Source organism: Manihot esculenta, chromosome 1 (genome assembly GCF_001659605.2).
Source record: "Manihot esculenta cultivar AM560-2 chromosome 1, M.esculenta_v8, whole genome shotgun sequence".
NCBI lineage: Eukaryota > Viridiplantae > Streptophyta > Magnoliopsida > Malpighiales > Euphorbiaceae > Manihot > Manihot esculenta.
Genome location: NC_035161.2, coordinates 38246867 through 38266355, shown reverse-complemented (window position 1 = coordinate 38266355; position 19489 = coordinate 38246867). Strand labels below are relative to the sequence as shown.

The 19489-nt window shown below is 34.2% G+C and overlaps 3 protein-coding genes across 7 annotated transcripts; 1 reads left to right on the top strand and 2 right to left on the bottom strand.

The window, feature by feature from the left end:
- Window positions 1-911: 911 nt before the first annotated feature.
- LOC110611989 (autophagy-related protein 18g) lies at window positions 912-8611 on the bottom strand. Of its 2 annotated transcripts, XR_002487412.2 has the most exons (10): window positions 8014-8611; window positions 6258-6722; window positions 5338-5775; window positions 4059-4304; window positions 3155-3976; window positions 2920-3077; window positions 2268-2401; window positions 1834-1957; window positions 1385-1699; window positions 912-1274 (listed from the first exon to the last, which is right to left on the bottom strand). XR_002487412.2 is itself a non-coding variant. In XM_021752594.2 (9 exons), exons 1-9 carry the CDS (start codon window positions 8185-8187, stop codon window positions 1270-1272), a joined length of 3015 nt encoding a protein of 1004 aa, XP_021608286.1. In that variant the 5' UTR covers window positions 8188-8608; the 3' UTR covers window positions 912-1269. The 2 variants fall into 2 exon arrangements, 1 of the variants encoding a protein (XP_021608286.1); XM_021752594.2 differs by having other exon boundaries at window positions 1385-1957; window positions 8014-8608.
- Window positions 8612-9521: 910 nt separating this feature from the next.
- On the bottom strand, window positions 9522-12372 carry LOC110618599 (receptor-like cytosolic serine/threonine-protein kinase RBK2). Of its 4 annotated transcripts, XR_006352429.1 has the most exons (10): window positions 12212-12372; window positions 11732-11853; window positions 11272-11628; window positions 10936-11187; window positions 10676-10830; window positions 10524-10603; window positions 10299-10434; window positions 10057-10206; window positions 9801-9965; window positions 9522-9684 (listed from the first exon to the last, which is right to left on the bottom strand). XR_006352429.1 is itself a non-coding variant. In XM_021761772.2 (9 exons), exons 3-9 carry the CDS (start codon window positions 11624-11626, stop codon window positions 9858-9860), a joined length of 1236 nt encoding a protein of 411 aa, XP_021617464.1. In that variant the 5' UTR covers window positions 11627-11628; window positions 11732-11853; window positions 12212-12372; the 3' UTR covers window positions 9522-9857. The 4 variants fall into 4 exon arrangements, 3 of the variants coding, with proteins under 3 accessions (XP_021617464.1, XP_021617471.1, XP_021617479.1); XM_021761772.2 differs by having other exon boundaries at window positions 9522-9965; XM_021761779.2 differs by having other exon boundaries at window positions 9522-9965; window positions 12082-12224.
- Window positions 12373-15768: 3396 nt separating this feature from the next.
- On the top strand, window positions 15769-19335 carry LOC110621074 (sugar transporter ERD6-like 7). Its single transcript, XM_021765129.2, has 18 exons — window positions 15769-16198; window positions 16314-16376; window positions 16593-16682; window positions 16770-16829; window positions 16913-16978; window positions 17068-17133; window positions 17265-17340; window positions 17482-17546; window positions 17650-17742; window positions 17826-17906; window positions 17999-18083; window positions 18197-18240; window positions 18325-18387; window positions 18487-18546; window positions 18623-18676; window positions 18761-18820; window positions 18906-19020; window positions 19098-19335. Exons 1-18 carry the CDS (start codon window positions 16004-16006, stop codon window positions 19211-19213), a joined length of 1452 nt encoding a protein of 483 aa, XP_021620821.1. The 5' UTR covers window positions 15769-16003; the 3' UTR covers window positions 19214-19335.
- The last annotated feature ends 154 nt before the right edge of the window (window positions 19336-19489 follow it).

Below are 19489 nucleotides of genomic sequence, written 5' to 3'. Positions count from 1 at the left end.
GTAAATTTGCTTTCTTTCTTTTTTATAATTATGTTTTACAATTTTTTTTTTATATTCAATGCAATTGGAGTGTTTTGATTGTCTTTATTATTTTTATAACTTTTTTTTTTCATATAAGTTATTATTTTTATATTTTACTGTTTTTTTAAAGATTTATAAAAAATTTAATATAATTTTATAAGCATCCACATATCGCGAGAATTCAACTAGTTTCATAAAAACTGAGATTTATAATAATTTAGCTTTTTATAATTTTATTTCACAATATCACCTATGCGCTTCTAAAAAGAATTAATAGAACTTCTATTCATGTGTGCTAACTTTTAAATAAAAAATATTAAAAATAAAAAATTTTAATTTTTAAATTTAAAGAGAATGAAAAATAATTTAGACCATGACCATTTTCACGATTTTTTAATAAAAATCATGTTTTTCAGTATAAAACAAATTTTTTAGAATTGAAATTAGTTATATTTTTTTAGTCAAATAATTTGTTAATTTACTATTATAATATAAATAATATATATTAAAATCTTTAAAAATAAAAATAAAATTTTAAATATATTTATAGTAATTAACTTTTTATTTGTAAGTGAAAATACAATCAAAGAAATAGGTTAGCACATTCAACAAATATTCAAACTTCTGTTTTGACATTCAGAGCTTCAAGTGTGTACTCGTGCCATGAAAAAGGAAACAAAACGTTCAAAAAAAAAAAAAGACAATTATGATTTAGACTGAATCAATATAGTGCAGATATTTTATGTAGACTTTATTATGATTTTGATTTTATATTAGGGATACGTGTAAACCTGATCCTGGTAAATTCTTTTTCCCAAAATATATGTAAATTTTCATCAAACCCACCACACAACACTCAACAGGAAACAGAGGAGAAGAAGCAAATGGCATTTTGAACAAAACGCATCCCTTTCTTGAAATTAACAATTAAAAAAATTTACAGAGTTATACAGCTTGGAGAGAACTCTGTTCACACCCACTTCATATATACACACAGTATTAACAGGAAGATATAGCATCCTCCACGATTTTAATAATTTTCATCTACAGAATGTACACCAGAGAGAGAGAGAGAGAGAGAGAGAGAGAGAAGATTAAATACACTGGCAAGCACCGTATTGAATGGCCATCCCCCTCACCTTCATCGCCAAGAGGTAACATCTTCCATGAAATAACACCAAGCTTTTCCGTAACATTTTAATTGCTGCTGCGACTTGCTTGGAATTTTCACTCAGTACAGGGTTAAGATCAACCTGCCATAAAAAGTTCAGCATGCTCATGTGACTGAACTACAACCACGTAACTGGATAAAAAACATAATTTTTTTAACATCAATAATTAGTAACCGTACAAAATATTTTACCTTCTTCAAAAAATGTGAACATGCCACCGAGAAATTCATCGTTCTCTCCATCCTCTTCAGGCTTTTCCTTTTCACAGTGGCCACCACTGCTGTCCACATCATCAGTTACCCCCTCAGTTGACCTGTCGCATTCATCAAGGTTCAATGTCTTACAGTGACCCTCCTGGAAAGACAGCCCAAAATCTAATGGCTTCCCCGTTGGAATAGTGGAGCCTTCCACAAGGATATGTGCATCATAATCACCAGCATTTAATGCCGAAAGATCACCATTCCCATTGGTCTCCAGAGTTGGAGAAGTTCCGATAAATATTCCTCCTGCAGGAGGCAAGTAATTTTCTGACAAAGACAAACTATTTCCAATACAATTGATGCCATGAGCATCGATATTCTTTGGGTGCTCAGGTGGAAGAGATACAATGGTTAAGGAATTCTTATTCAGTTCGCCAGACCTGATAATGGTACCACCTTTTTTTTCCTGATAGTAATCATTCAGATTCTGACAAGTGGCAATGTAAGGTTTCTCATAATTTATTTGATCCAAATCCAGCAGATGCTCAATTCTTCTTGATGACCCTGATAAAAAAAATGATAATTATTCTGAGTTATAGAGCTTCACAAACACCAAACTAATAAGAAAAATCCACATAGATAACTATTAATTAGCACGCTCGAACTGTCGCTTAAATAACAAAAGAATGGCTGTTGAGTGAAATTTCGATCCATTATCTTCAGGGCATTAGTATATTAGCCAAAAACACTACAAGAGGTACAATTATGAAGAGGTTCTCTTACAGCAATCAACATCTCTATATTTCAAGTATCAAATAAAGAGGTATTGATTAAAAACAAGATGTGGAAATGATTTATACATGTAACATCTTACCACATTCTGAACTTTCTGTTGAGCTCAGTGATGCTGGCTTTGAGTGACAAATAACAGTCTCCTGCATGACCTTGCCCTCTACTTGATGTGGCTCTGATGACGGTGAATGGTTGTATCTTGCCACAGCGAGGCCTCTAAATAATAGAACAGAAACAAGGGGTTGAAAGAAGGCCACATATTCCCTCAACAGGGCCTCAAAACAAAGCCCAAACACATAGCACATATTCATAAGGAGTATGAATAAAAGAATGTTTCTCACTGTAGACATGAAATTTTATTTACAAGCACAGGATACAACTTCAGACTAGTGCAAATCTCATATTTTCCAACAACAAAGGAAAAAGGAATAATCCTGCAAAGCACCAGGAAGTTTAATAATTTTGCAAAACCAAACCACTAGGGTATCAAAGTTCAATAAAAACTCCCACAAACCACCACCCTGATCGGGGGAACTACTATTGAAGCAAAGCAGCATATGATAGGTCCAAAATTGTCTGCCCAATTCGACTAAAACACCAGCCACCATCCATACCTAAGACTACAACTCTCCCAATTAAGCTCGATGACAAACTTTTGGCAAGCATTACTACCAAGAACTAGTGACAAGAACTACTAAGTTTCTTATAACTACCAGTTAAAAATGGTTTGTTACCTGTCATTCCATCCTGATTTGATGCTATGAAAATGATCAAAAACTGGCAGTAATTCCTTTTGCTTTAATTCAACTTCATGGATGGGAATCTTTTCAATTTCAAACTCTCCATCACCATAACTATTAACTCTTGGAGAATCCATCACATAGAAGCAAATCTAAGACGATGAACAGAATAAATCACAACAAAGTCTTAGAACCAATATAAAAGGATCATAATTTCAGTTGGACGTACCTTGGATTTTTGCCATATTGGTAAACTCAAAGAGCTTATATGCACCTCTGCATTAGAAAGGTACCAGTGGGATCTCTCATGAGGTTTTACAGAACAACTTTTTGTTGATTTCTTTTCACTGACATCATCACTAATGTCCAGAAATTCCATGTTAAGGTTATCCAGAGAAACTGGTGTCTTTTGAATAATTTCAGCAACATCCTGTCCACCAGTACTCCCAAAAATGCATTCCTCTCTTTCTGACCAATCTGATCTTCTACATACATCCCACCATTGAACTGGTTCAACTCTAACTTTTAAGTCATCATCTTGTATATGTACAAGTGAAGCTGGGTGGGTTCTTGAGCCACTTTCACCAGGCTCTGGTCTAACAGATGGAAGGAGCTCATGCTGAACAACATGACCTGATGGAGTGTAAACTAACAAATGCTCCAAGGAATTGGCCCTCATGCTCTGAGATATAGAATTATGGAAAATAGCAGCAACTGCACCAGATGGAACAAAAACCTTTCCTGTTGCAGAGCCAGTGGCACTGCCAACTGTATTAAGCCACCCGAAACTACTATATTTTATTCTGCTCACTACAGAGAGTGAGACAGGTGATGGGGGTGGGAAAGAATGTTGATTAATCATGCAAGATGAGGAGGACCACCATGGTAGAGACAAAACTGGATACAGGGAGGGCTCCTCATCCATAGAATTAAGAGACTGAAACCCAGAATCACCGCCAAAAGGAGATAGAGTGAAGACATGACAAGTCCCCTTGGATGAAACAATTGCAATCCACTGACTATAGTGGCTAAAGCATATATCCTGGATCATCTGATAAAAAAAATGCAAAAAATGAATATGCATTAATATACATACCAGGAAACAAGTAAAAGTGAGAGAAACCAATACTAACAGCTGATGTTATTCCCCGGTGTAGCTTGTAAAGATGCACATGAGAGGAGTTCCAATCATAGACTTTAACACCTGATCCACTACGAGAGCAGGATGGCATAATTCGGAAGATATTTATGTTATTCCCATAAATTGAAGCAGTAACAAGCAAGGTCATACTAGGATCAAAACTTAGTGCAGATATCGGACTGGTATGCGCTTTAAATTGTGATATAACAGCTCGGGATACAAAATCCTTGACTACAACCTGCAAGAACCATGTTAACTAAGAAAATAAATAAACTAACACATTCAGATCTAATTCATAGCCCGAAAACTTCTGCCTATCTGTTAGTAAAAGAACTGATCATGGTCCACTACATTGTCAAACATCATATCAAGTCCTTTCAAGAAGATCCGAGTTTCTTTCCACAATGAATCACTAAAGCTGTATTCTCCATGAATATTATAAGAATAGAGTTAAAAAAAAAAAAGGCCAGTCTAACACTATTACTGTTATGTTGGTGAATAAGTCAGCCAGCATTTGCAAGACATATAATCCATCTTTTTAGACATCATTAGAATTAATCAATTTAAACTAAAATAACTATGTCAATAGTAATGAACTAACCTCACACTTAGTAAACAATAATGAAAACTAAAGTTTAATCTATAATTAATTCTGAAACTAGTTCAAAATCATTAAAAAATTAAAAATAAAAATAAAAAATAACCTACAGGTCAAGCAAATTAATGCTTCATACTACAAATTTACGCATATAATATACTTTTTCCAATAGAAAAGGAGAGACCAAAAACAAAAATAAATAACTCACCCTTTGTAAAGCTAGAAAAATTGTTAATGATCTTAGCCAAAGAGACAAGAAGTAATGGGTTACAAAGATGGAAAGTTGAGAGAGAGTGAGATGTAGTAATTTAAAACTCCTTAAATCAGACACAACGCATGAGCAAGAACTGCCCCCATCTGAACAAAAAATAAAAAAACAAAAGAAATGAAGTAACAGAATGTTACCATTGCATAAAGGTCATTACAAGTACAAATTTATATCCTTTAATTAAGGGGTGCCACAGTAACAGTACACTAAAAAACGTGTAAATAATTAAAACTATGACTAACAGGCTGCAATCATTAGTAGCATATATGGGCATATATGGGCCTATAATTTAGAAGAATAAATGAACATATTGTTACATGCTCCAGTTATAGAACAGTGATTAGACTTTCATTGTATCAGATGTGATAATATTATTATGTGCTATGTATTCAAAAGAAAGCTTACCATCCCTGCATTATCCATATCCGATCCTGCAAGCCTACCAACTTTCCAACCAGAATTTGATGAAACCGGAGAATTAGACCCGTCAGGAAGCAGCTCCTGATAGTATTTAGACAATGTTCTGTATCCCATGTCACTAAGGTTGATTATTCCAGCAGCCAGTTGCTTACTAGATTCCATTGCATAACGAGCGACCAGACTACTACCACCTGGTGATGTTGATGGACTAACACCTGGAGATGGAGTAAGGTTTTGTGGACTTAAGCGACTGGTGTTTGATACCAGTGGATTGTTTGAAGCATAAGCTAACCATCTTGATCCCACAGCCATCGGACCATAACCTATATTGATTCCTACCGTTCCTTGTCCAGCCAACTGGGGAACAGGATAGGTAAGAACACTGAATTTACTCTCAAGGGTGAGAGCATCAATGCAATATATCTGCAAACAAAAACCAATGCTGCAAGTTAAGCATGGTGAAACTGAGAGTGAATATTCATCTTAAAACCTTCATTAGATACATATAATCATACTACATTACACTGATAGAGAAAAAATTGCTTGGTAAGGCAAGTTCTAATTACCACCAATATTTTCCACCAAATTAATACAACTTGCTGGCTAAAATCACTCGCATCAAGTGTGAAACTTTGATAAGAAGACAGAAATAAATAAAAAAAAGTTCTAAAAAAGGTGAAAATTATGGATTAGTGGATTTAATTTGGGAGTTATTATCCACTGGAAGTCGATGCCAGCCTAGAGTTAGTAATGCCAATCCAAACTGTTCATTCAGTACCACTAAGCCTAGAGTTAGCAATGCCAATCTGAATTGTTCATTCATTTCACTAGACCAAAATATCCAACAACATTATAGCTAAAAATTTTAACATGAAAATAGAAGTATTACAAATGGAAGCACATACTTGAGTTGCAAGGCCCACAGCAACAATCCGAGGGCTGCACCGAACCATATGCACAGCTGAGCGAAATCTCAAAACATGCACATAACAGTGAGACCGAAGGGAGTAAAACCGAACAGATGTTGGAGTATTAATATAGTTTCCAGATTGAGACTCAGTATTATTCTCTCTCCCTAGCCCACCTAGATGACCATGATTTTGACCCACATTCAAATTGTTAGAATCATCCACCGCAACAACCAGTAGCAGAGGATGCGATGATCTGAATCCTTCATGGCCATCAGACTTCGTAGGGAAAGGTTGCATCTGTAAAAATGAAACTGGACCATCACGCTTGGAAACCAGTTCAGTAAAATTAGAAGCATCTTCCACATCAAGGACTTGAAAGCCATTCTGATAACCAAGTAAGAGTACATGCTTGAAGACAGATGGACCTAACTCCAACCTGTCAAAGCCAGCCCAGGTTACCTGCTCACCAGCAAAAAATTCAAAACGAAGCTCCAAGTAAACTGGTTTTAAAAAAACAAAAAAGTGTGCGAGATTAGGCAGGACAAGATATTAGGAAGCCAACACCCTATCTTGCAGAAACAAAGAGTTGAACAGAAATTTTGCATGATAAGTAATGGGACTGTGCATTAAGATCACATCATTGGAATATTGTTTAGAAACCAAAAGCTATAAGTAAATTTAGATTATGATAACGATGATGAAGAAGAATATAATAATAATAATAATAATAATAAATCCAGGTGACATTTTCAAAAGCAATTTTGACAGATAAATAATTCCAGAGAAACAAGTATAAGAATATAGCTTACGAAGTTCTCTTACCTTTCACAATCTACAGATTAAAAAGCTGAAAAATGCCATGCCTTCACTCAAATTTCAAAATCCTAATTGATTCAGTGTAATGTTTTAAGTCACAAAGCCATTTACTAGATCGAACATGTCCCAATAAACTTTAACAAACTCTGGAAAGAACAACACCTGAAATTTAATTACAAGAACAAGATGTTCATATTCTAATTCTATTCAATTTATCTCTTTAGGTAATAGGCAATAACATGTGTTTTTCAGTGCATTTAATCAGCTAAGCCTGAAAGAAGCCTAATATGGACCTCCACAACCAAAGAAATTAACAAAATAAGTGAAGGTGACATGTTCCAAATGCTAGAAACTAGAGTGGCACGCTGAGAGTACTGGAGTGGAACACTTGACAAGGCCAAATTAGAAGTGGCAAACTGAGGAGAGTGGAAACTGGGTTGGGTATGTCTGATACGGAGAGGTGGATGCACTTGAACAGAAGCAGAAACAAGAATAGGAGAGGCAGACCAAAAATTGAAAAGGCCTTTACTGGCAGGAGAATTTCGTATTACAAAGGGGACTGGATAGTTGAAAAAAAAGCTCCACAAGTAGCCAACAAACAAGCAATCTACTGGGAGGAAGACCTAGGATGTTTTCCAATTACAAAGTAGGTAAATAGCAGAAAGTTTATATTTAAATCCCCTCTCCCCCACCTCTTTCAAGGCATATGGTAATATGCTAGTAATTTCAATTCAGGTGCAGGAATTTGTGAACAATTTTCTCGTATTACTGAACACATTGCACATGCAACCAGAGAAGCGGAACGGACACATATGGCAACTAAAAACCATGGAAGTCATTTAAACTGAAGTATCAAGTTTTTCATTTATCAATTAGTCAAAAAATTAGAGTAATATCTGCTAAAAATTTGAACTTGACATGAAAACAAGAAAACCTGATCTTTGTGATCCTCAGTAGAAGTTGAAATCGAAGCAGCAACGGAGGCGCCAGCAGACCTAACCGTTGAAGCAACGGTGCTAGCATTAGTGGAAACAGTTTTGAGGCAAGAAGAGATGATCCTCAAGGAATTTGGCAACAAGCCATTGTTTTTACTCTTTCCTTTCTTCATCCTCCACCTCCTGAACTTGTCTCAACTATCACCGACTCACTAAAGGACTCCTGAGCTACTCCGCCACCGCCATCCTCCTCCACCGGCACAGCCGCCGACGAGCATCGCCGATCGCCACCGACGATCGGGTATATCATCCGATTCCGGGATCACTACCAAACCACAAAGAGGGGGAAAAAATCAGGAAAATATCAGAGTTCGTAAAGTTTGACTTGAAAGAGCCTAGTAAAAAAGCGAGGAGGTCGTGTTGTAATTCTATTTTTTGTTTCTATTTCTCGGAATATCTATACAACATCTGCTTCTCGCTGTACTGGCTTTCTCTTTCCCTCTCGTTTTCCATCGCTTTCTCTCGCCCACCTTGCGTTCCCTTGGCTTGGCTTGGCTGTGCCTGTAAGTGCATATTTACTGATTACTGTTTTCCTTTTTTATTTTTGAAGTGATGCTTGATTTTGATAATTGTTTTATTTATTTTTAAATGCCGGAGATTAAGGAAAATGGTGGGCTAATTGTGGATATAATTAATTCTCATAATTGTGGGACACATCACGAGACTAGAGGTCCAGAGCACATGGAATATCTCTTATCGTGATGCCAAAGCCACAAACAAGGGTGAGTTATTACTTCCATACTGTAATTCCCATGGCTACCGTTTACAGAGTGTTTGGTCTTGTTTATCAACTGATAAATTCTTTAAATCTTTTAAAGTCAACTGCTACCTTACCAATTCTTATTTAAGAGCTTATTTTAATACAAATTAAATTGCTAATAACTCTATTTTCTTTTTATTACCACCAATGCACATTTCTCTGCTAATTGTCTTATCCACTCTTTTTTTTAATACATTTTCTTAATTTTTATTTTTTATCTTTTCAGTTATTTTTAAATTTATCGCTTGGAAATAAATTATGAGTATATGCATTCGTTGACATAAATTGATCATAGAGTAAAATAGTACCTAGATCTTCTCCCTAAGTAGCCAAATTAAATATTTTTGTTTATACGATCAATTATTTATTCAACATTTTTTTTAATTCTTTAAATTAAATATATTTATACAACTTTTTTTTTTTTCTGCCGATAAGGATAACAATTGAGTAATGAGAGAAGTTGTGTTGCAGCAGGTAACAATTAGGCGTTTGGTATTTGGGTCGGGGGTTGCGTGGCTTACGGGTTTAGCTCTACTTAATCTTATTGATACTCTCCGTAATTGCCCACGCGCTCAACTTGTTTGTGCTTCCATTTATTCTTTGTCCTAATTTACGTTGTTAACTTGTTTTGGTCCAAACCGTGGCAGGGAAGGGAAGGGATCTATCTAGTCATTAATTAAACAAAAGTTTTAAGGAGAATACCTAACTTTTTATTAAGTTCATCCCTACAATAAATAACAAAATTAAAAACATTTTTATTAAGTTCATCCCTATACCCGTTTAGTTAAATTTCCCTTGCATTCATATAATCTTTGTTTTAAAATTTTATATGTCCACAAGTTAAAATACATTGTGATTCAATCCCTTTCTTCTCCTCTAGCATTTGGGGACACTGGCAGCCAACTTCAGTGGCGCAGCCTACAATCTGGACTTATGGGGTTAAGGAAAATTGGAGCCTCGGACGATTCCAGTGCCCAAGAAAGTAGCCAGCCGAATCAGCCTGTTTGCTCAACTGGGATGGATCTAGTTCTTTGGTGATTTATACTCTGCTACAGCTTTCCTAAAAAATGCCACTCTGGATTTGTTCATGCATTTTACGGAGCTGAGATTGCCATTCAGAATCTGCACGACCTGCAATGTGTGGAATCTTTCATCACTCACAGAACTATATATTATGAACGAAGTTGTCAAGAAAGTTTGGTTTTCTAGGAATTTCGGATACCTGCGCCATTCGTGGCCTCCTTAATGAAGACTGGTGTATGCATAAAGAAGCAGCCAGAAGCATGAGATTCATCTGTTTAGTATTATAATCATTGGCAAGGCCAGGATCAACTAGCTCCCTAATCTCACTCTTCTTAAGCAAAGGTTTTGCCTAGAAAGTTCAACATTCAATTTCATTATTGTCATCCACTTACAGGCATTCTTTGCAAGTGCTTCTGAACAAAAAGCAACAGGAAATCATACCCACAAGACAAGGCTTTGCTGCGAGTAGTCCAGTGCTCGCCGCCCTGAGACTAATTCCAGCAACAGTACACCAAAGGCAAAAACATCAGTTTTTTCATCCACTATTCCATGCATTAAATACTCCGGAGCAAGATAGCTGGGGCATATGAGAAATTAGGTTGATTAAATTGAAATATTTAATAGGAAAAACAGCAGAAGTGTTAAATCTGTCCAAGCTTTACTCACCCAAATGTGCCCTCGAATTTGGATACAATGTGGTGAGTCCAATGCTCTGGTAGCCATTTTGCAAGCCCAAAATCACAAATCTGAATTTAAAAACACTATCTTAGGATCATGACATGTGCATATATAATGCTTGATAGGTTTGAGGGATATGCCTGAGGCTCAAAGTCTTCTGTAAGCAAAATGTTGGCAGCCTTAATATCTCTATGCACAATTCTTCTCTGGCAACCCTCGTGAAGATAGAGTAAACCCTCAGCTGTTCCTAGTGCAATTTTATGCCTAATCTTCCATGTCAATGTCTCTTTGGAGCCTGTGATAATGGAAATTTATTACAGAAATGGAAAGGGTAATGGATTCCATGGCAATGGACCATTTCAAACTTCAACAATGGAGAACCAAGAAAAGATGAACTAACCATAAAGCTTAGAAGCTAAGCTCCCATGGGGAGACAATTCAAGAACAAGGTGCATTCCTCCATCAATCCCATAGCCAATTAACTTAGCTGTATTAGGATGGTTCACATGGGCCATAATCCCCATTTCTGATAGGAAGTCCCCTATCATCTCGTCAAGTTTTCCTCGCGTCAGCCGCTTAACAGCCACCAGTTTCCCATTTTTCAAACACCCTCTGTAAACTTCAGCGTAACCACCTTTTCCGATCAGATTTTCTACACAAGAACATGTTAAGTTCTTCCTAAGTTCATACCCAAATAGGACAATTTTATTTAAAGGACGTTAAGAGTACTAAAAACCTTGGCTGAAATTGCCGGTTGCAGCTTGGAGCTCATAGAGAGTGAAGCTCGTTCTTGGGGACTTCAAATTGTAGGAATCAGAATTTGGAAAAAGATTGGGTACTATCTCTCTCATACTAGAGCACCTTCTCAATGAGAGCTTCAGGACACTGAGAGGATGCAGTGTAGCTAAAGGCTTCTTTGATCTACTTCTTACCAATTGAAAAAGGCCACGCCAACGGGAAGTGGGTTTTGAACTTCTTCGAGCTTCCAAGTCTGATGTGGGTTCCTTTGAAGAACAGCTTTCGGATTCTTCGCTTCTGAAGTAATCTTCAAGCACCCCAACGGGAGAACTCGTACCCTCCTTTTTCTCCATATCTAAATCAACAAAACACCTACTACGTCAACGTGATTCTAATGTGGAAAATATCAGTAGATAATTGAGAGGCAAGAAGTAAAATGGTTGAAATTTCTTTTTAACCTGCAGCAGAAACAGAGCACAGAACAGAGTACTGTGTTCTTAGCGACTCCAGGGACCACCCTCTTCACAAAGTACTCTATCGGATTAATTGTTCTCTCTCAGATTCATTGGGGCGTGGACTTCTGTTCTCAAATAGGTCAAAGAAACAATCAAAGTGTGTTCAAGATTTTCTTAATTTTCTCAGTGCAAGACAAGCTTCATTGAGAAAGCCAAAGATTTTTTTCAAATATTCAAGCGCCCAATTCTCAATTTCATATAAATTCCTCACAAGTAAAAATGAAATTCAAAGGAATATATATATATATACACAAGTAAAAAAGCAGGGAGATAGATAGATTCAAATAACAAACCGGCAAATAACGAACCAAAAAACAGAGAAGGCAGATAGGGACATTTCCTCTGATATCTCTTGCGATGCACAAAAAGGAAACCATAAACAAAAGAAGAATAAGGAGAAGAGAAAAGGGTACGGGGACAAACCAGATAGGAGAAGCTGAATCCTTTTGAGGGAGAGAGAGAGTGGCAGAGAACGTAGCATAGAAGCAGAGGAGACAAGAGGCAGAAGTGGACATAAATTCACAATTACTCCAACAAATTACTGCTCCGCTAATAAGTGGTCAGGGATTCTTTTCCAATTAAATTAATAATTTTAAATTATAATAAAATAAAAAAAGATTAGATTTTGTAAAGTTGCAGAAGCCCAAAGATTCAGAAGTTGTTAACACCCTACAATGGTTGCCCGTCAGAGACGGCTCTTTTGGGTCTCCTCGATTGGGATATGGCATGCAGAATTACTGAAGCACGTGACTTTTTATGGTTTACTGCCTCTGGTCATATTTGTACTAAAAATCGGCTAATCGATTCATATTCTCAACTCAACTATAACCTTATACTAAAAAAATTAGTCCCGTCTCCCCCGTTAAAATCTCTCAAATTTATTAAAATACGTCTACTATTTCTATTTCTGCGATTATAATTTAAATATATCCCACACAAATTATGCGAATAAACTCATAATTAAAACATTACGTATCTAGTATGCTTGTGTTTGAAGCTTAATAATGAAGAAAGAGAGTATAATACAAATTTGATGTTGATTCAGGTATAAGCAGTGTCAATATTAATTGGTTTTATTGGTTGGTGCTTGTTTTTGTCTTACGTTAACACTGACTTTGGCTTTGCTATATCAACAACCTCTATAAACATAAATTTACAATTAAAATATCCTTAATTAAATTTATTATTTTACGGATATCATATCGTAATAAGATACTAGAAAAGTTTCCAGATTTATGTACACTCTATATAAAAATGAAAGTGGAAAAATAATAGAATTTTTTCAAATATTCTTACTTATATTTAATAATTATAATTATAATTATATTAATATTCTATATAATTTTAAATTAATTAAGAATATTTTGATTAAAAATTATATTTAATTAAGTTTTTTATTTAAATTTAAATTATGAGATAGAAAATTATTTTAATTAAATGAATTTCTTATTTTAACTTCAAATTTTAAAATTCTTAATGCATATAATTTGATTATGATTTTTAATTTAATTACAATTATAGATTTGAGTTTAAAAATATTACAAGTATACTTATATATGTAAATTATTTTAGTTAATTTTTTATTATAATTAAAATTGTTAAAAATAAATAAAATCATCTAAAAATGAAAAGCTTTAATCTAAAAAAAATTAATATTAAATTAGTAATATTTATAACATTTAAAAATTATTTTTTTAATATATTAAAATAATTATTATTTATTTAAATGTGATTGATTTCTTATAAAATAGTAATTAATAAAGTTGGATTAAAATATAAATTCATTATATTGTGGACTAAATATGTGAATGTTTAATAACACTAAAATCATATTGTATTATATTATTTATATCATATAATTAAAAAAAATAATAGATAATATAAAGGTTAATAATATTAATCTAATTTTTTTATAAAAAAATAGAATAATAAAGTAATTATATAATTAATTTTAAATACTAAAAAATATAACTCATATCAGTACAAATTATTTTTAATGAGTTTCAATATAATAAGAATAATTTATTTATTCTAAAAATTCTTAACATAATATTTTAATTTATAAATATTAATTATTTTTAACATCATTTCATTTTATTTATATTTTTATAGTTAAATTTTAAATAACGTTATTAATATGAAAAAATAATAATAATCAATAGATAAATTATATTTATCGATAATTTATAATTTTAATAAAAAATAAAAAATTATTAAATTTATTATTGGTTCGATTATATAATTTAAAAATAAATTTAATCAATTAAAAAAATTAATATTAATTAATTTTAAAATAAATATTATATTTTGTTATAAATTATATTTTTATATATTTTATATTTATTTCATTATTATAAATTTTATAACAATTTATAGAGAATAAAAAATGAAACAATTATATTTAAAGTTAATATATTTTTTATTTTTATAATACTAATAATTATTTAAAATTATTTTATATAATAAATATAAATATATAAAAAAATTGGGAACACAGTATTAATAAGGCGAACGATACTAATCATAATTTGAATTAGGTTGGGAAGGGATAGAATCTGTATAGTCGAGTTGCTGGCCCAACTAAAGGGTGCAGGCCCGTGAAGATGGCAAAACGACTGAGTTTAAAATTGATTTTTGCTATGATCTGCAAAATGCAACTCCCATTTTATAACTCTTCGTGCTTATTTTCATGACGGTCTGGGCTAATTTGAATTTTTATAGGTTAAGTTTTTTTTTCATGTATTTTTGAACTGGAAATTTAATAAGATAAGTTGTTTAATTTTTTGTATGAATACGAGTGAGGGTATGGTATTATTAGAAAAATAGTACATAAAATTTATTAATATATTATATTAAACTAAAGAGGAAAATTTAAATAAGTCTACTTCACCATCTATCTGACTGTTCCTTTGATCCAAGCAAATTGAAGCTAAACCTCATCTCTCACCCCATGTGCCTTTGTCCCAAGTTGGAAATGAACCTCTTTCTGGCTTTTGAGCTCTTTCACTAATATCATTTCAAAACAAAAGACCAATAAATATCAAATCTATCGAGAATAGACTTTGAATATCAAAAATTTTTAATTTTTTTTTTTATCTCTATATTATTTCTTCAATGAGAAAATTTAAGTTGTATTTTTACATTATAAAAAATTGTACTATTAAAGTTTAAATTAAAAAAAAAAAAAAAAAAGGAAGAAGAACAAGAAAGACATTGACCCAAGTAAGACAAGATCCAACCGCCAACAATTTGGAAGCAACGCAGAAGACGGAATCAGCCAAGCCCTTATTTTATTTTTGCAGAAGACGGAATCAGCCAAGCCCTTATTTTATTTTTTGCTTTCTTGTGGATACATGCCATTACAGTTACTCTCATCCCACCACATGCGACACGCAGATTCCATGTGAGAAAACCATCTAACCAAATTCAGATCAAAGCATTATTAGCTGCTAGTATATTGAAAAACTGTCAGCCGCAAAAGCCAAGATAGCTCTGAATCTTGCTACTGTGCTTAATGTCTGAGGTCTGAACACAAGCTTGTTGTGATACTTTCCCCTTCCTTTACCAGGGTGAATTCAATTTGTCAGCGGAGAAAACACCTGTGTCATCCCATTTATTTATGTGAATTTGTGAGTGAATGTGTTACGAGCAAAAGGTGTTATTATTTTCAAGCAAAAGCCCAAAAGGCCGAAGCTTATCAGCCTGGGACAAAATGAATAGAATTTTGAAAGCTGGAAGGTTGGACTTTGGTTAGGGTGAACAAGGCACAAAAGAACAGCTATTACTATTCAACTTGTATTATTTATTTAAATATTCATATAGACGATTCCTCTGAAACACCTCAACTTCTTTCCTCTGCCATGTACAATTGAAAGTCAAGAACAACTCAGCCTTTTCAATCACCATGCAAACGACAACTCAATCTAGAGTTGCAATAATTTATAATTTAATTACCTTCCATATCTACACAAAAGAGAAGAATCAAGGAGCTGTAACGTTAGAAATGCTGCTGGTAATAAAAATCAACCCACTCGTCACGAGGACTACTTTAAGTACTGAACTGATGTTGGGATGGTTCCATTATCCATGCTCGAAAAAAGGTTCTCTTCCTTCCATTTTTGCTCATCTTCTGTGAGCTCAAAAGCAGTTCTTGAGAACTTGTTCTTTTCCCATATACAGACACATAAACTTAGTGGAATTTAAATTAAGTTAGGCATGGCCTTTAAAAGGGATATAGAAAATGGTGAGCATAATCGTAGCACTGGAGAGTTGACAGAGCCACTCATGGCGAAAAATCTAGCAGACGAGGAAGATGGATCTGGAGAACTCAACAGCAGCAAACAGAGAAACTGGATGGTTTACCTCAGCACGCTGGTTGCTGTGTGTGGTTCTTTTGAATTCGGATGCTGTGTGAGTATCTCTTTCTTTTGAAATAGTAGTTTCAGGAACCTGCATATTTAGAATCAGCTTCGGAAGCATACCTGGTTCTGTAATGCTTTGTTCTGATTTTACTGTTTGTTTTCAGGCAGGCTACTCTTCACCTACTGAAGATGCAATAACGGGAGATCTCTCTCTGTCTCTAGCAGAGGTGAGTTTAACTACATGTCTTGTCCTCTTAACTATTAACCATTTATTCTTCTAAGACAGAATTTTGGATAAAGTGTTGTCACAAGTGTAAGAAAAATTGTATGGGATCTCAAAATCTCATGACAAAACAATATCTTTAAATATGTTGCAGAAAACTCACTCTTGAGATTATAACTTCAAATCCAAACTGATTTGTAATACCCTGTGTTGTACGCAGTATTCCATGTTTGGTTCCATCTTGACATTCGGTGCAATGGTCGGAGCAATCACAAGTGGGCCAATTGCTGATTTCATCGGAAGGAAAGGGGTAAGAAAGTGATGTCTTAATGTTTCTGCAGTGATGTCTTAATGTATTAATATATTTTCTTTTTCTTTTCCAATGGAACGTATGCAGGCGATGAGAGTGTCTGCTGCTTTCTGTGTTGCAGGATGGCTTTCCATTTACTTCGCTCAGGTCTGTGCCATCTTAACAATTGATTCATCTAAATAACAAACGAAAAAAAAATTGCTTTACCTGAGTCTTGATTTATACAAAAGGGGGCAGTGGCATTGGACATTGGAAGAGTGGCAACAGGATATGGCATGGGAGTCTTTTCCTATGTGGTAAATTTTTCTTCTCTTCCAGCATTTATTTCTTAGGACATTTGTTATTTGCTCCTGACTTTGATGCCAATGTTGAATTGGATGGCAAGGTTCCCGTCTTCATAGCTGAAATTGCACCCAAAAATCTTCGTGGAGCCTTAACAACTCTAAATCAGGTAAACTTTTGCACACAAAAGAATCTGATAGAGACCCTCTTTCATATTTGATACAATTTTTTTCCTAAATGGTATCAGTTTTCTGAGAAATGGAAAAGGATCATATCTAATAATTTTGTCTTATTTTACAGCTTATGATTGGCACTGGAGTGTCTGTTTTCTACATAGTAGGAACAGTAATAAAATGGAGAGTTCTGGCATTGATGGGTAAATTTTCTTGACCTATTTTATTCAATATGCACGGATAAGTCATAAATCTATTAAAAATGAGAAAGAGAGAGAGACGTCCAGTAAGGATGCACAGCAAATCATTTTATTACAGGAGGCTTACTTATAAAGTGGTTGCAGGACTTATCCCTTGTGCTATTCTGCTTTTTGGCCTATTTCTCATTCCAGAGTCCCCCAGATGGCTGGTAACTGACGATAATACATCAAAATTAATCATCTCTCTTTCACTCTCAACACACATATTGATGATGACATTGAAGTTTTATAAAACAAGTCTGATGAATGCAGGCAAAGATGGGACGTGAGAAGCAGTTTGAGACTGCATTAAAGAAACTTCGTGGTAAGGGCACGGACATATCTCATGAGGCAGAAGAAATTAAGGTTCTTAATCCTTACATAATCCCTCATTGACAAAGTGAAGCATTCGAGAGAAAACATGAAACAGTATTGTTATTGTCTGACAGGACTATATAGAAACTCTTGAGAGGCTCCCAAAAGCCAAACTGCTAGATTTATTTCAAAGAAGATATCTGAGCTCAGTCATTGTAATTATTCCTCTCTTTGAAATCAAATCCTTCTCTTCTTTTTCTTTTGATCTCATCTGAAAATAAATATTCTTCTTTTCTTGTCTGAGCAGATAGGAGTTGGATTGATGGTCTTCCAGCAATTTGGAGGAATCAATGGAGTCTGCTTTTATGTCAGCCACATTTTTGAGTCCGCAGGTATAAGAGGTCTTGACAATGTTAATCAGATCACACACAATACACATTCCTTACCTGTCAGAAAATCAAACAACATAAGCTTAATCTGGCATCTCGTGTTTGCAACATCTCAGGATTTTCTGCCTCTATTGGGACCATAATCTATGCCATTATTCAGGTTTCTAATTCTCACAAACTTTTTAAGTTTTAAAATATCTGCATAGATCCAGCAGGAACTGTGTGAAATGAATGTGTTTTATAGGTTGTGGTTACTGCCCTAAACACAATAGTGATAGAGAAAGGTGGAAGAAAGCCTCTCTTATTGGTAAAAATTTTCTTCAAGGCTCAGTTAACTTCCAATATTTTCTTGGACATATCAGCTTTCACATAATGAAATCTGAATTTTGCTTACTTTACAATACAGGTTTCTGCATCCGGATTGGTCATTGCTTGCATAATAACTGCAATTTCATTCTATCTTAAGGTTATATCTAAACCATCAGATCTAAAACAACTTTTTTGTCTCTCTCTCTCAAATATTTGACATGTATATGAACCAGGCTAATGAACTGGCTCTCCAGTCTGTACCTGTACTCGCTGTCACTGGCATACTGGTAATAGCATAATGCATTTCTTAATGTAAAGTTTTTATTTTTATTATTTCAAAAAATCACTTTTCTTTCTTTCTTTGAGTACAGCTATATGTAGGATCATTCTCAGCAGGAATGGGTGCAGTTCCCTGGGTTCTAATGTCAGAGGTAATATACTTAGCAGGATGAAAGTTCTAGCTATAGAATTTGTAATTTCCACTAATAATAACAAAATCCTTTATTTTTTGGGCAGATATTTCCTATAAATATTAAAGGAGTAGCTGGAAGCCTTGCAACACTGGTGAACTGGTTTGGTGCATGGACAATTTCCTACACTTACAACTTCCTCATGAGCTGGAGTTCTTATGGTAAATATAACAAAAATTTGAACCCATCAACTGGTAGTGGATAAAAGCCTTAAATAAGTTTGAACTGTGATTTTCAGGTACCTTTATTCTTTATGCTGTAGTCAATGCTCTGGGTATTTTGTTCATAGCCAAAGTGGTACCAGAAACCAAAGGCCGAACTCTGGAACAAATTCAAGCAGCCATTAATGCATAAACAGTGCACTGAAGCAAAGATAATCATCCCTTGGAAATAAATGCTTATTACATAGCTATGAATGTACGAATCTATATGTACAAGTATTTAATCTGATAGTTGTAAACACATTCTACCTGGCATTCTCTATAGCCTTACTCTAAATAAAAAAATTAACAGCCATGATGTAATTAAAGCCGAAGTTTACGTTAACAACATGCATATCAGAAGAATTTAAAAAACCACAAGTGATGTGAACTTGTAAATTTACAGAACATCTTGAAGATGATCCTACGG

What these genes read in the sequence shown, in the direction of transcription:
- LOC110611989 (XM_021752594.2), bottom strand. Translation starts at nt 8,187, where the DNA reads ATGAAGAAAGGAAAGAGTAAAAACAATGGCTTGTTGCCAAATTCCTTG. An exon ending in CTGAGGATCACAAAGATCAG is followed by an intron (nt 6,723 to 8,013) that starts GTTTTCTTGTTT and finishes GCTGGTGAGCAG; the next exon opens with GTAACCTGGGCTGGCTTTGA. An exon ending in ATATGGATAATGCAGGGATG is followed by an intron (nt 4,305 to 5,337) that starts GTAAGCTTTCTT and finishes TGGTTCTTGCAG; the next exon opens with GTTGTAGTCAAGGATTTTGT.
- LOC110618599 (XM_021761772.2), bottom strand. Translation starts at nt 11,626, where the DNA reads ATGGAGAAAAAGGAGGGTACGAGTTCTCCCGTTGGGGTGCTTGAAGAT. An exon ending in CTTAGCTTCTAAGCTTTATG is followed by an intron (nt 10,831 to 10,935) that starts GTTAGTTCATCT and finishes CCATTATCACAG; the next exon opens with GCTCCAAAGAGACATTGACA. An exon ending in GGAGGCCACGAATGGCGCAG is followed by an intron (nt 9,966 to 10,056) that starts GTATCCGAAATT and finishes CACACATTGCAG; the next exon opens with GTCGTGCAGATTCTGAATGG.
- LOC110621074 (XM_021765129.2), top strand. Translation starts at nt 16,004, where the DNA reads ATGGCCTTTAAAAGGGATATAGAAAATGGTGAGCATAATCGTAGCACT. An exon ending in ATGAGGCAGAAGAAATTAAG is followed by an intron (nt 17,743 to 17,825) that starts GTTCTTAATCCT and finishes ATTGTCTGACAG; the next exon opens with GACTATATAGAAACTCTTGA. An exon ending in GAAGAAAGCCTCTCTTATTG is followed by an intron (nt 18,388 to 18,486) that starts GTAAAAATTTTC and finishes TTTACAATACAG; the next exon opens with GTTTCTGCATCCGGATTGGT.